Source organism: Euprymna scolopes, chromosome 42, assembly GCF_053919585.1.
Source record: "Euprymna scolopes isolate OS-2025 chromosome 42, ASM5391958v1, whole genome shotgun sequence".
Classification (NCBI taxonomy): domain Eukaryota; kingdom Metazoa; phylum Mollusca; class Cephalopoda; order Sepiida; family Sepiolidae; genus Euprymna; species Euprymna scolopes.
The window spans coordinates 219676-236577 of NC_136523.1; the positions used below are offsets into that span (position 1 = coordinate 219676).

The 16902-nt window shown below is 32.1% G+C and overlaps 1 protein-coding gene and 1 pseudogene across 2 annotated transcripts in view; both read left to right on the plus strand.

Moving 5' to 3' along the window:
* LOC145266899 (myosin regulatory light chain LC-2, mantle muscle) overlaps positions 1–14747 on the plus strand; it is a 37529-nt gene extending 22782 nt beyond the window's left edge. For both annotated transcript variants that reach the window (XM_080122670.1, XM_080122669.1), the window contains exons 4-8: positions 10012–10087; positions 11607–11708; positions 12032–12110; positions 13194–13242; positions 13674–14747. In XM_080122670.1, the coding sequence (XP_079978796.1) occupies positions 10012–10087; positions 11607–11708; positions 12032–12110; positions 13194–13242; positions 13674–13769 (402 nt within the window). In that variant the 3' untranslated portion in view covers positions 13770–14747. The remainder of the gene's footprint in view (positions 1–10011; positions 10088–11606; positions 11709–12031; positions 12111–13193; positions 13243–13673) is intronic.
* Positions 11246–11364, plus strand: LOC145267235 (5S ribosomal RNA; annotated as a pseudogene).
* Positions 14748–16902: the final 2155 nt, after the last annotated feature.

Below are 16902 nucleotides of genomic sequence, written 5' to 3' on the forward strand. Positions count from 1 at the left end.
CTGATAAAACGGTTACCAAATCTCCAACTACATCTCTCTTGCACTAGTATTGCTTAAATTCTTTGAAAAGAAATCCAGGACAACAGGAAACAATTTTTGAATAAGCAGAGAAAGACTAGTTGAACAAGAAACGTAATTTGACTTTCTATTTAATCCATAGCTGTTTATGCCGCGTCTATGCTGCCAGCTTTCATTCTCTTCATATATATATATATATATATATATATATATATATATATATATATATATATATATATATATTATATATATTATATATTATATTATATATATATATATATATATATATATATATATATATATATATGCGTGTGTGTGTGCAGTTTGTCTGTTTTTTAATTCTTCTGACTATTGTTCTAATCTTGAGTGTTATTTTCACAAACGTTTCGGTCGATGTAACCTCGGATCTTCCTCAGGTATCTTGCCGAACTCGGGAATTTTTCTGTCTAATTCGAAAATTTGCACGAAATTTCGGATATAACCTTTTCTTTATTTAATCCGCGGGGCCAGCATGTTCTCATTCCGTGCAGATTTTCGAGTTCGGCAGAAAAAAATCCCAAGTTCAATAGAATACGACAAAATACACCTGAAAAAGGTCGGAGATTACACGATCGAAACGTGGTGAAAATAACGCTCAAAATGAGAAGAACAGTTCAAAGAATCCAAATAATAAAAATAATCAATCCTTATCTAAAAAAAAATTCAGAAAAGTTTGTCTGTTATTGTTTTCGATAATTTGCATATTTGAGCATGTGTCTCTGCGACATGCATGGCTGTTTTTGCACATTTGCACATTTGCACATTTGCATGCTTGTCGCCACTGATATGTTTCAATGCATGGTCGCCGTGTTGACATCTAAATATATGTATATATGCATGTTCCCTGTATGTGTACTTCATTACATCAACAAATTGTAACCTGATTTTCAATCCACATTTAATTCAAAAGAGTAATTGTTTTTGTTTGAATTTTTGCCGATGAAGAGTTATCATTATTTGCATTGATACATGCGCTATGTTTGAACGCGGCTTCTGTTGAGTTGTTTGTTTACGATGAGTTTGATGATGACTTTATCATGGAAAACTTCAGCGAAAACAGTACGAAACAATCAACAACTATATTATGTAAATACCGTGAAAACATCGTAAATTAACAATACATCTGAAGAAAGCTGGATGCACATTGGTCGAAACATAGTGAACTACGAAAATAATAGTCAGCAGAAAAACGCATTCTTCTTAAAACTATCTCAATGTAATGGTTTATGGGGACATCTGTTGCGCTTGACACACGTTTGGCTATGTCACGCTATGCATGAGTTTTTATCTAAAGGATGAACCCTTCTCGAAAAATATCCCTTTCTATAGACTAGTTTATGAAATTCGCAATCCTTTCTACAATCCAACCATATTTGGTACAAACAAACTTAAGTCTATACTTGACTGGTCCACCAACTTTCTGCCACGATTGACTGACAGCCTTTGCTTTATTTTCATTCAATAAGCAAAATTGCCTCGTCTCTTGATAGCGCTGTCCTGATTTGATCCAGAATGGGTGCTCTCTTCAGTTCAGGAATTGTCTTGGGTTGGTTTTTGATAGATATATACTTTGAAATAACTATGCATACAAAAATCTGGGAGGTTGTGATCCAGTAAGTATAAAATCTTCCTGTATATTATTGAGCAACGATAAAATAGACTGTTGGGTATTTATAACTGAAACTTGATGTACAATTCATGCATAGACTCAAGTTTATTTATGGCAAATATGGTAAAAAGATTGTAGAAAGAATCGTGGAATTTATTTATGATTCCATGTTTGCATTTGAGAGGGGGATCACATTGTATATAAACTCCATATTAAAATGTCCAAAATAGATAAATTTTCAACAAAACAATACATAATTTATATCAAACGCATTAGAATAAATTTCTCTTATAACACTTTTATATCGCACTTTTTATTCTACAAAATGTGTTCCTTTGGCATTAAATCTTTAATAGCAACCACAACATGCCTTTAAATGACTTGGCAGTCATTAAATGCCGAGAAAATAAAAGTATAGAAAAAAAAGTGTGTTATGCAAAATTTCGTTTTAATGTCTTTTATATAAATTATGTGTTGTTCCGATGATTGGACTTTTACCAAAAATAAATCATTGATTCATGTCAGAAAATTCAATACAAATTCATAAAAACAATCATATTAAAAATATGATGAAAAAATAACTGTAAATTAACAATACACATGAAAAAAGTCAGAAGAAACATCGGTCGAAAATCATAGAAATATAAATTTCGAGTCTGAAGAAAATAATGAAGTATATGATAACTCTTTATCTAAAACAATTACAAATATCTTTCTTTCCTTTTCATCAAACATATGAGTATCAAACATATGAGTATCAAACATATGAGTATCAAACATATGAGTGAATATTGTGCAATGGTAAAGGTAGATAAAAAAATTTAGTTTATTTCCAACAAGACGAATCCAATCAGACAAAATCTCACTTAGTTTATTAATGAATCCATACTTATCAAGGCCGAAAGCCCACCAAATGTAAGGATTAATGAGATTGTCAGTTAAATGATGAAAAATATTATAAGAGGATTGAAAATGGTGAATGACATAATGTGATTATGAGTTTTCATCGACATTAGATTTGAAGACAAACATTGCAATCGACAGGGAAACAGTTCTGTGTAATGCATTCCACAAAACGGAAATAAATTCTGCTGTCTTTATGTTAAATATATATAGGAATAAATCAAATTTCTTCGCAGTTGTAGTAAGATTTTTTGCTGCAAGAGAGATTGAAGCTCAGTCGAGCGTATTTCATAGAAATAAGGATAGAATAAAGACAACGTCTCTTCTGTGTGAAAGATGCTGTAGATATCGAGATTAATTACGTGTTTTTGCTTGTATTTAAAATCAAGTTAGTTGTTCTTTTAAGATGTTAGTAGTTTTACAGTAAACGTTACTCAACATCGGATCAAATTAATAAAACGAGACATTAATTCTATGCTATCCTTATGTATGACATCGAGGTAAAGGCGCTTATTATTTTGCCATCTAATTTATATATGTGTTTTAGGTGTGTACGAACACACTGTGTAAACCAGATGGTAAAATAAAGCAATTAAGAAGCAACACTGTAAAAAGATATTCTCTCTCGAAATGCTCACAAAGACTTTTAAAATTTATCAGAGCGTCTGTGAATCAACATACAGTGAGAAAGGGTGAGATGACTTGGCAGCCATTAAATGTCATTCATTAAATAGATCGTTAAGTGAAAGATGGCTTGTTTAGTTAACTACAAATTGCGGATAATTAGAAGAATTCAAATGGAAGACTTTCAATATTAACTCAATCTCGGTACCAATGATTATTTTGTGCCATTGAGGTGTATATATATATATATATATATATATATATATATATATATATATATATATATATATATATATATTGTGTGTGTATGTATGTGTGTGTGTTTTGTATCATGTTAGAACGAAAGTGAACTATTATGATAAGACATGTCGAAATACAGTTTTAAAATATATGTCTGTGTTCAGATACGATTTGTCTTGTTGGGATATTTTCTCGATTCGTCTTGTTGGGATGACACCAAAAATTCGGCAAATGATGACCCCCCCCCCTTTTAAGCTACAATTTTATTGATGTAATTTTGTGTATTTTTAACTAAGTGACACATTCACAAAAGCATCATGTTGCATAAAGCACATTTATTCTGTACGTTGTTCAAGTGTTTAACTTTAATTCATGTACATTTTACATCCCAAGAAAATGACGTTCTTTTTAATCACGTGACACACACCTCATATTTTGTTGCACGGCCATATTTGTTGTTAACACCGAATCATAATTTCACAGATGTACTATTTTATTAAGTTTATATCATAATCAGTAACTTTGAATTTATTGGCGTAATAGTAAGGATGTTCTTTAATTGAAAAGGTGGTTAGAGTTCAGCACTCGGTCGACTCATATCCGACTCAAAAATGTTTATTGATACTCCTTTTCAGGATTAGAAGTTGAGGATCAATAAAAAAAAAAAAAGAGTAATTCTGGGAATAGAGTGATGGAATTTTCTTTACATTTCGATGCAGAAAAAGGAAACTTTGGGTCACCTTCGACTATGGTCGACCAAGTTACTTTAGGTACATATAGTATTTAGCTAAGTTGGGTTATTAATTTAAATTAATCTATTTCTATAAAAGAAATATTGCTAACAACATGGTGCACTAATAACAAACGATAATTGGCTCATCAGAAACAAATTTTGATTTGTAAGCTTAAATGTAATTTAGCTTGCAAATCAAAATTTGTTTCTGATGAGTCAATTATTGCTTGTTATTAGTGCACCATATTATTAGCAATATTTCGTATAATGTATTTTGTTACACTTAATTTAAAGAAATACTTTTCCAATCCAGACAATCTATTTTTTAACTAATTACTGAAAATAATCTAAATAAATAAGGGGAATAATTAGTATTATTTTTATTTGAAAACCATAGAAAGACTGGTCTTCCTCACAAGTTATTTCTTTTTCTGAATAAATTTTTAATAACTGCGCAAAAAAAATTAAATAAAAATAAATAAAAAGATGTCTTCAATATATCCATGGCAATGCCAAATAGATCAAGCTGGTTCTACGTAAAATAACATTCTATCTAGACATCTTATTTATGAATTTATTAATTATTTATTAATTATTAACATCATTTATTAATTTATTTATCCGTATAAGTAAGAATTTTAAGGGGGATAGTTTACCTGTACACAAAAGACCATTAAACAGAATATAGACGAAAACAAAATCGACTGACATATTGTCATAATTTATTTTCCTTGTTGGAGATTATCTCCCTTGTCAAAGATCATTTCGTTGTATAATAAGTTTATAGATAACTATAAATAAGTTTTTATGAAACTATTATAAACAGAATAAAGCTTTGTAAACCATTCTTCCGTGTTTTTCTTACAGGCTTATTCATAAATATAGCACAAATGTATTTCGAAATAGACAGTTAAACGAAACACGACTGTATCTTGCAAATACTTTATAATCTCTTTTTAAAAAAGAATATATGCATTTTGTCTGTATGCTTGTATGTCGTAATTTTTATGTGTGTATTATTTGGATATTTGTCTGTTAAATGTTGAATTATCAGTTCTAAACAATTCGTTATTTATTTATAAATCTCCATAAAAATCTCTATCTATACAAACTTAAATATGTTTACATGTTTATATATTTGTATGTACAGGATTCATGTCTAAATTAATTAACCGATCATTATGATTTTGTAACACAGCTGATATGCATAAGGGCTATATTTAGTTTAATTTAGTTGTATGCAAAGGGAGATTTTTGTGAATTTTTTTATACCAATTAATAAATTTCATTTTCTTTGGAACATTTTAAACGGTCTTAAGGAGCCATATGGGGATAAATTTTAGGCGTCATAATATGGGGATATTTTTAGAGAGAATAATAAGGGGATACTTTTTAGGGGGCATAATACGGGGATAATTTGGGGGGGAATAATATGGGGATAATTTAAGGGGGATATTTTAGGGGGCATAATATAAGGTATAATTTTAGGGGACATAATATGGGGATAATATTTTAGGGGCATATAATAGAGATAAATTTTAGGATGCATAATACTGAGATAATTCCTCGTTTAAAAATTCAAATATTTCAGATTTGCATTGAATTTGATCCATAATCATTTGAAACCAATTCAGCAGGATTATTCAATTTCAACCTTCTAAATCTTTTTCTAGGATCGAAATAATGCAATTCTACTTTATTATGATTATTATTTAAAACATTTTTCATCCATATTGAAAATATATCGATTTAGTGATAAGCAAAATAAATAAACTTTGTTTTTTGTTTGTGTTTGCGTTTGTTAATCGATCTGATTGATATTTGATTTTTTAAAACTTATCTATAAAAAAATGATTCCCCCCTTACGCCCAAGGCACACCCCAATTTTCTTACACTACCCCATATTTTGTTGTGTGTCCTTGTGTGTTTTAAAAAAGATAGATTCCACGTGTGTTTACTTTACTGGTTTGGCATGTTTCATCAGCACCATGCGTCTGCGACGTGTTTTCAATTCACCACTTCTTGTTTACATCATGCGAAAATCGGCAGCAACAAGCGGCTTAAAAATATCAGTATATACAGTCTAATAATGCTTGTGCGCGTTATGGAAATTGATTTGTTAGAACTTTTAAGCAAGTTTCAATAAAGATTAAATGTTTCACAGAATCTGAACAGATCATTGAAATTTTCTTTTGATGACATCCGAGGGTCACTAGGGACCATTATCGGTTAGATCCATTAAATAAGTGAAGTATATTATTACGTGAAGAATCGAAATTCATTTTTACAAAATAGATTTTCTTCGTTTGATAAAACAAAAATAAAATTGAATAAAAATATCCAGTGAAGATTGTATTAAAACGATATGTATTTAAACGATATTTATTGATAATTTTAAGATTAAAAATGATCAAATAGAAACGATTTTGTTTCGATTCGTTAAAGCGTTTTGCCGTTTTACAGTTATATGTAAGAAATGCAGCGTCAACGGGTATTTTAGCTACAATGAGTTTTATATAAATTATGAGACCTCAAGTGTTAACTATTTTGCACTTTTTCACTTTTGCACTTGTTAAATACTCAGCATTATAAAATGAGGGTCGAGGATAAGTAGAGTAATTCGTGGTAATGAGTGACGCGCCTCTTTAAATATCGGTCTAGTAACCAATGAAAATGGAGCCTTGGAGTGGTCCTCGACTACAGTCGATCCTTTTATTACTTAAACTCCATCGTGTAACTTTTTTTTAGAGACATGTTCTTATCTCTTATGATAGACTATATTAACTGGTCGGTTCCGGCCTTCGAGCTAAGATCACAGTGTAGTATCTGTTCTGATGCTACACTTTGTTCTTAGTCAATAGAGGGGAAACCCTCCTTAAGTAAGGAAATTTGTATGCCTACTTCCAGTGGCCCCTTTTGGGGAGCTGGTTTCTCCCTCACATTAAAAACAACCTTGCGTCAAATTTTGCTTTCGTGAAGAAACAAATACCAATAGAATTTTCGTCTGTTATGCTTGAAATATTTTTTCAAAAGATTTTTATAGCTGCACTCGCAGATTTCATGGACACATTTCTATAAAGGTTTGGTCGGTCTATCACGCTTAACTTTCTGATAGCGTCTTCATCAGTCTTGCCGAACTTTCAAATATAATTTTCAGTGTTAAACGGGCATTTTAAGGAAGGCGAAGCCTGGAAAGGCAGATTTCAATGATCTGTCTTGCACGTGCAAAAAAGAGGCCGATTCTAATTTGTTCCTCTTTATTTTCTACGTGAACGTTGAATGAAATACTTTGACATTTAAATCCGTTTATTTCGTTTGTGTATGATACGATTTATACAGGTATTTTGTTTTAAATATCGTATTCGTTTATACTTCCACTGATATGGCATAAGGTCGTTACCTTTGAGCGTTCTCTTCGAAACTGTATTAAATGCTAAATACAAAATGCATTAGCCAATGCTAAAAAAAATATTATTAGGTTGGTGCAAAAGTAATGTCGTATTTTGACGTATATATCTGATAAAAAACGACATTATTTTTGCACCAACCTAATATAATCTTTCTGGCATGAAACCTGCCAAATCCTATAAACTTTAAATGCTTGGTCACATAACGTTGCTGTTAAATAATTAAACGTAAGAGTTGATTTCATGAGGTCACCTGGTGCATTTCAAAAATCTTTATACAAAAAGGAGGAGAGAAAACAAGATCGCAGAAGTTCTGATTGGTAGGGAATATGTTAGAAATATGTAAACTTAAATCGTAGTTTGTATTATTCCAGCTCATGTTCTAATAACATTTTGTTGATGTGATCTTCAACCTTCTTCAGATACGTCTTGTCGAAATCAAATTCGAGAATCAAAATTTCGAACGGAACGCTTTATTCAGTCCACGAGGGTAGCTTGCTCTCATTCCGTCAGCCATGTCCGTTTATAAGGACCTGTGGCACAACAGATGAAAAATGCTAAGAAATAATTAGTTCTAAGTGATAGTATTCTTGAAGTTGATGGTTCGATCCGCAGTACGGGTGATACTAAGAATACAATTACGAATTCCTGAAAGATTCTATCATGGCTGACAGAACGAGAGCAATCTATTCTGAAGAAGAGCTCAGAGCTTAATGGGCTGAAACGTTGTGAGAACAAGATGAGAACAATGGATCGATAATCCAAATAATACAAAATATAACTTATCATAAAAAATTCTGAAATATTAGTCGTCCTTAGTTTTAACCATCGGTCGCGTACGAAAATCATCTGGAGCATTTGTTAACATAAAGAAGACATAAGACCTTTCTCCTCGATATGAGTCACGTTTGTACAAATTTAGTTAAATTCTGTGCTTTTGGTTGACACTGCATGGAAATGTACGAGCATGTGCGCGCGTTATATGCAGTTTTCACGTACACACATAGTATTAACAAGAAACAGTAACCTGGCAGTATAGTTAACAGTCGAGAAATCAAAAACTAAATACATGTAACAAATAACTGTAACCAAACACATTAAAATACATTTTTCTACCGACCTGTATAAATTGAAAATGTGGAAATTTATTGTCAGATTTATTATCTCTGAATTTCTCATCGTTAATTTTACTTATTCGAACAAGTATCAAAGTGGCCTTTTCACCATCTGTTTCTGTTGGTGGTTAATTTCTTTAAAAAAATAGTAAAAAAAATAACTTACCCTACTATTTACCCTATGCGCGACTGGCAAGATTTACCCTTTGGACTTAGGATTATTTCTAAGATAAATATTTTTTACTACCTTTTAGTTCTGAAATTAGTGACCACCTTCAAAGAAAATCGACGCCATATTTGATTTTCTTGTATTTTAATAAGTCAAATTAATGATAAAAAATTCGGAACTAAAAATTTTTTACAATCAGTTTGCACGTTTTAAAACTAAACAGGTCGGTAGAAAATGTTTAATGCGTTTTGCTAAAATTACTTGTATATATTTTATGTTCAATTTTTCGGTTATTAACTAAACTATATTATTACATAAGAGACTAATGTATTGCGTTTTTTTTTTTCTATTTAGTTTTTATTTTCAAAATTTCGTACAAGTTATAACAGAATAGGGATACAATTGCCTTAACACGAATATCCGAGGTTTTAGTTTAATCTTTTTATTGATTTTCAATTCTACCGACAGTAACTCATTAACAAAAATTATTTATAATTCGACTCAGAATTTTCGTCAGATAATTCTATTAATAAGAGAAAAACGTGAATAAACAGCTTGCAATAAACGGTAAATTAATGACTTGACAAAATTGTTCACTGTGATATTAAATCCAAATCTGTCTGTGGAAGCCCTCCTTCTCTGGGTAAAGCAATCTAGTTAAATTATATCACCTGCTATTTACTTGGCGTAATACAAAGTTCTTTATAAATGAACAAAATGAACAATTTAAAAGTGAAAGTCAATGTTTAGATTATATGATTCGCAAGCGGCAATTCCGTGGCTTTAGAATAGAATTGCCGACTATCAATTAGATGGTTATAGATTGAATACTTGGCTTTGGGCGGGTCTAACCGCACTATACATGCATATATATATATATATATATATATATATATATATATATATATGTGTGTGTGTGTGTGTGTGTGTGTGTGTGTGTGTGTGTGTGTGTGTGTGTGTGCATTTTTGTAATTGATACCACTGTGTATTGTGTGTCTGTATTTCTCTTAGTGTTATTTTTGTTAAATTTCTACTCTTCTTGGAAAATCTATTCTAAACACCTAAATCCTGTTTTCTTTTCTCTTGTAATGCCTTACCATTGTTTTGTCGTTTCCGACCATTATTTTTTTACTTTGTGTCTTTTCCTTCTGCAGGCTTTCACCATGATTGATCAGGATAGAGATGGCTTCATCGGAATGGATGACTTGAAAGACATGTTCTCTTCCTTGGGTGAGTTGATTCGTTCTTTTTTTGTGTGCTTACAGTTGACCTATATATTAGTGTACCGTGGCACTCTTCGAAAGAAGAATTCGAGCTCCCCCAAATTTCGTTCGGCATATCAAGCAGCTGGAGTGTTCAAATGCTGATGACAAGAATGGTCCACAGCCCCACAAAATCTTACAAACAGCAACTGGCTGCCCTCAAGTTTTACTAGTTGCAGCATAGGCGCCTGAGCGACGATATTATCGCCTTTAACATCATGAACGATAACTACAATCTGCCTTGTGATGTGTGCGTTTTTTATGCCGGCTCTGAAAAGAGAGCTTCCTGGAAATTCACAGGTTTTACGTGAAATTGATGTTTTCATTTTCAGTTCAAGTCGCTGCGCTATGGGACAAGCTAGTGAACCCCGTGGTCAGCCTGAAGACGATCCAAAAATTCAAGACGGCACTGGATGGCAGTTGATATGTGAATGAGCACCTTTTAAATAACGCATTCTCTTAATCCACAAACAGCTTTTACATGGCTCTAATCTTGTGCTAATCTTTTCGAATATGTTGAAATAAATTGGAAAGACAAATAGTTTGGACACAAATAAGAGACAAGATTAAAGCAAAAATTAATGTTTTAATACAATCCAAATTCGAAAATCTCACTTGACACAAACAGAGGAAGATTATGTGATATTAATTCACTTGGTATAGTGGTAAAAGTGTCCTTTAGTGAGTCAAGAGATCAGAGTTCAAATCCTTGATCGAGTCATAGCAAAGATTTAAAACATGATACTTGATACTCGCTGGCTAAATATTCAACATGATAAGTTGAGGATTAAGGGTACATCTTGGTATAAGAGCTACTGAAAAGGAAGCCTTCGAGTTGCCGTCGACTACGGTTCACCACTTAGTTCATTACAAAACAAAATTATAGAAGTGACTTTTTTTTTAATTGGATAAAAGTTGAACTGCGACCAAAATGAAATAAGGTACGATGAGAAATGGGATGCTCGTTATGGTCTTCAGTGGCGTAGATGCCTTGTAACACCTTTATAAAAAACACATTCCTGGTCCTATTAACATGCAGTAATATTACACCCTTTGTTACACGTTAAGTACACGCATAACTGACATTACTGCAAAGATAAAATAACTTCTATTTACATGAAATTAAGTATATGGCATAATTCACGTTGACACATCGGTTACCGTCAGATCACCGAAGTTAAGCAACATTGAGCCTGGTCAGTACTAAAATGGGTGACCATTTGGGAATTCCAGGTGCTGTATGTGCTCTCCGTTTATCTCGGCATTGTTTTCAGTCGTCTGCCACTTCTCCTTGCCATTGGACTCAAGTAGTGCCGATTCAGGAGAGGTGTGATATCCTTAAAACATAATTACACGCGCAACTACCCTTATAGTGGATATCCGTTGTTTCTTGACACTGAATAGATGCATTGCAAGTGTACGTTGTCTATATTGCCATATGAACTTTTTATCGTTTGTTTTGATATCGATTCGTTGTCTTTGCGCAGGTCGTGTGCCCTCTGATGATGAGCTCAACGGCATGTTGAAGGAGTGCCCCGGTCAACTCAACTTCACTTCTTTCCTCACCCTCTTTGGTGACAAAGTTTCCGGTAAGTATAACATGCAATAGATTGTACCAACTTTCAAAGTCTAGTGTTATTAGTATCTCGTTTTAGTTATTAGTATCTCGTTTTAGCTAACCTAGTGACCGGATTTAAACCTGGTTACTGTTTACTTAGCTAAGATAGTAAACCTGCGCCCTCCTTATTTATTGAAGAAACTTTATTGCGACCAGAAATCCAATTTAGACCGAAAAAAATAAAACTCGAAGTATTTTACGTTTCAAACACGCGTCGTATTTTTCTCTTTTATTTTAAAACTTTTCCTTATTTTCACCTTTGCTAATTATTGTTTCTCATGATTCTTTGCATAGGTACCGATCCTGAGGATGCCCTTAGAAATGCTTTCTCCATGTTCGATGAAGATGGCCAAGGATTCATTCCTGAAGATTAGTAAGTATAACTTGGGAATAATTACCAACGCTTATACAAATAAGCATTTTTTTGTTGAATTCAGATCTGCATTTACTGTAATCAGTGGCGTGCAAGAAGAGAGAGATGGGGAGAGAACGACAGGTTGTTAGCCCCGAACCTCAAACAATGAAAGAGTTGCATGCAATCATATACGAGATCTCTTCCTTTCTCATAATATTTCTAGAGATAAGATACGATGAGACTCTAGAGGACTAGGGCATCCAATAGATGAGTTGGCCTCGTGGCATCACAAAAGCGTCATCAGACTTCTGAACACGACTGATTGTAAGGACCATTACATTCATCTAATTACAAAATATTAGTGTGACTTCTTTTAGAATGGCATTTCTCTGTTATGAATCGATGATTAATTAAGAATATTAAAATAAATACACAATAATAGATAATCTTTTTAATATATAGTACCTTTTACGTCTCTCTCTTTCTCTTAAAGCTGGTTCAATATTAGAGTGAGAGAGAGGGAGTAAGAGAGAAAGGGGTAAATGAGAAAAAGGCAATCTGAGTAAGTAGTTAAAAGAAAGAAGTTTTAAAGAAAGATTTCATACACACTTTTTTATTTATTTTTATGTGCTCCCACCTGAAACTTCCAACAGCACCTAAATTTGCATAATCGTATAATTCTTGTGTTATTGCTTCCCTACAGCGGGCACATGCCAATCATGGGCGCGTGTTGCTATGCTTCTTCATGTCGTTACCACATATTTTGTGTTTATTCGTAAACAGTCGGCAACTTGGTCTTTTTTCTTATCAAATTATTTATTCTGATGAGACATTTATTCTCGTCTATTCTCGGACGGTGAAGGAGAAATCCTTTTAGACTGAAGCAATTTCAATTTTTGTTCTAATCTAGAGTGCCCTTTTTGATGTACTGGATTTTCCCAAAATTAGAAACCGGTCTTTTTGTGTCTATCTTTGCTTTCATGGTAGACAGGGACACTTCTAGCTTACTTGTAAATAGAAAAAGATATAGAAATGAAAGAAATTGTTATTTAAACGTAATTAATCCTACAGATTTCTAATGATTTCTTTTTATTTTTTTAGTTTGAAGGATTTGTTGGAAAACATGGGTGACAACTTCACCAAAGAAGAGGTGAGTTAGCGATTTATTTTCTTTTAAATTCTATTATTATTATTATTATTATTATTATTATTATTATTATTATTATTATTATTATTATTATTACTATCATATTTTAAATATTATTTATTTTAGTAAAAATATATTAATATTTGTATTTGTATTTCTGTAACTATAAAAAGAAAATAGTTTATTCCTAACAAAAACTATGTAACAATGATCAGTATGTATCATAATAGAATGTTATATGTTATAAATACATTTCATGATGCTTTTACAGACTTTAAAACAAGTAAATCTACTTCCTCCACTGTTTCGTATTCACATCAGCCGTTTCATATTCATTGTTTCGTAGTCAATTTATAAGACATTCTATATTTGTACTTTTGTCTTTTGCGTTTTTACATTTTTCTAAAAATAAATTATCATTTTATTTTTGGTAGATCAAGAACGTATGGAAAGATGCTCCTTTGAAAAACAAGCAATTCAACTACAACAAAATGGTTGATATTATCAAGGGCAAAAATGAGGACGACTAATAAACATTGATCTATCTAAACAAAATCCATGTCAATATTAAAGTTGATATATTACATGAAAACTATACATAAGCTTATCCACGTTGTTGGGTAGACTTATCTGCAGTTTTTATGTATATATTCACAAACTCAGCTGCGACAACATCAATGAGCAGCAATAGACTCTTTCTTTTTCCTTTCATTTTTTTTTTCATAAATATTTTTTTATTCCACCAATAATTTGGACTCAACAGCAACCGAACAAATAACACCAGTTGGTTCGAAAAGTTATCTTTATTCCGATGGAAGATTTTGCACAATCTTACGAATCATAGATAACAATAATAAAGAGAACGTAAAAGAAAATAAATTAAAGATTTTTTTCGTTTTTTTTTCTTAGGTTATTATTTCGGCTTTTGTTTCGTTTCTTAATGAGTCTGCTCAGTCCTCTAGCCTATTATCTGCCCTGGCAGCCTTCGAACCAGAACAGTTTATGTCGTTGTACTATCGAAAGCAAAAGCGACATGATCTGTGATTGCGATCCTGTTTTTCTGTACAGCATATAACACCGAACACACCTTTTGTCAGAGCAACAAACAGAAATTGCAAAATGAAATGTCAGCATGAACACTAAATAAAAGACTGATATATATTTATACGTTATCACTATAAATATATATCCAGATGCATCGCCATCTTGGTAGATATAGGTAAACATAACACCAATCAAAAATTAACACCAACCAATAAGAGAGAGAAGGGTTCTGACGTCATCAACATCCGATGTCACGATTGGTTTATGCTTATTTAATCTACAAAGAAAAACGAGTAAAAAAGGCGGGAAATATTTCGCGCCCTTTTCGCTCAAAAAACAAAAATGAAAAGCACGCAAGTCCAGCAGTATTTATCAATATTATTTTATTTATTTTATTTATTTATTAATTTTCTTTTTTTTTTTTCAAAATTGAAATAAAATGAAAACGGGATATAGGAGTCATATCTGTTATTTGGCAGTTTTTATTTTGTGTGAGTGTGTGCGAACGCTGTGTCGGCACTAGGAGCTTTATGGCCGCCATCTTGAATCTATTATACTATTAGGTCAGTGCAAAGGTTTTTGCCGATTTAAAATTTCACCTTGAAAATGAAAAAGTGTGTTTTTGAAAATCTTTTTATGATACAATACCTTTTTTCTATGTAATTTGATTATATCAACGGGACTATAAATGGCTCGCTTGTAACATCGCTTGTAACATCGCGTGTAATATCGGTTCTGATGCGAAAAATAAATCTAACTCATGTCCAATCTCCTCTCGTGATAAAATATAAGGCAATCTGAATAGTTTTGTAGTCCTCAAAATATGTGATAATTCGATGAATCTACATTAGAAAAATATGTAGAATGGGGCAAGATTTTCCAAACAAATTCTCCAAAGTGATCTTTGGTCAGTAGTATCGAGTGATAACGAGCATTATCATGATGGAAGATGACTCCCTTTCTGTTGACTAAAGAAGTTCGTTTTCTGATGTCAACGTAGATGATAATATTCCAGAAAAATATAAATGATGCTTTAATATTCTGAAAGAAAAAGATTATAAATTAATCGTGGTGATATGTTTAAGTCATGAAAATATTCATAAAATCAATTACAGTGATTTATAACAAACCGGCAAAAACTTTTTGCACAGACCTGATAATACTATATTACTTTTGTTCTAGAACCTTTGGTCTCTTCTCTTGTCAAAATAGTGGTGGCGCAAGGTTGATGTGGTCTAAAAAGGTCACCAACCGGGTCAATTGGCAATTCGTGAGCCATTCAAAAGTTTATCAAATATAACAAAAAATATCACACTAAAAATGTGTAATATGCGTCTGTCATGTTCTCAGGGGAAGGGTGGCATAATAAATAAAATAAACATATTGGAAAAATAAACAAGGTTTATACAATATCGCCAATGTAGCTTCTGATAGTTGTTTCCTTGAATGGATTACAGTCAAAACTATTACACACTAACATCGACATCACATTAACCAGCAATCATCATGATGCCTGTAAGACGGTCTTATTTTTTTTAATGGGTATGAAACACACGTATAAACATTACGTGTCTTAGTGTGCTATTATATAGATATTAATAGATAAACGTTTTCAGATTTCAAGTCATAGCAATTTTTTAAAAATTGACATTTTCTCTGAGATTATATTAAGCAAATTAAATTAAATGAGTCGACCGTAATCGAAGGCAACCCGAAGTCTCTCTTTCCCTTTACTACACCAAGATGTAAAGAAAGGCATAAATCTTTTCTTTGGAGTACAAAGGACGTTCGTCTTTTTTTATACATTTACATAAAACTAAATTTAACTAAATATAGCCCACATTACGACTAACAGATATGTTCCAAAATTCGTAATGATCGCTTAATAGTTCAGAAATACATGGAAATTATATAAATATATACACATATCGGTCTTTATATAAATAGAAATAAATAAATAAACTGATCAACCGTAGTCGAAGGCGATTCGAAGGCTTCCTTTTAATTAATCATTGCATTGATAATTTCGCTATTCATTTTACGTTATAATGCTGTTTTCGGGGAAGCGTCAAGTACCACGGAATAACTGAAGATTGAACCTCTGTATCCCAGTCCATTAGCGAACGCTTTAACAATTATAAACGCAAAACTAACTCATTTCAAGAAATTTGTGTTAAAACAACTATTCAAATTCAACATCATCGATTTCCAAGAATGGAAGTTGGACGGAACTCATGTTTGAGACAGAGTAACTATTAACACTACGTTCTTATTGTTATACGCGACTCTATATAATGTTTTACAACCACGTTTTGAAACTAAACAAGTTCATATGACGCTGGTGAAATCATTACTGGCGTTCAAATCTAACAAGCATACCAATACCTCTTGTACGTGAGGTCAAGGTTACGCAGTGCGCTGTATCTTTGTTTCACTGCTTTATTTTTTATGTTTTCTTCTTTACTGATGCTCTTTTTATCAAGGCTTTACTAATGCTCCGATTATCAAGGCCAAAAGCCGCTCGAGATTAAAGATTAATATGATTGCCAGTTGGCGATGAGCAACACATTGAGAAAATTGAAAGCGATGGATCAGAATTTGATACAAAATCTGTTAATA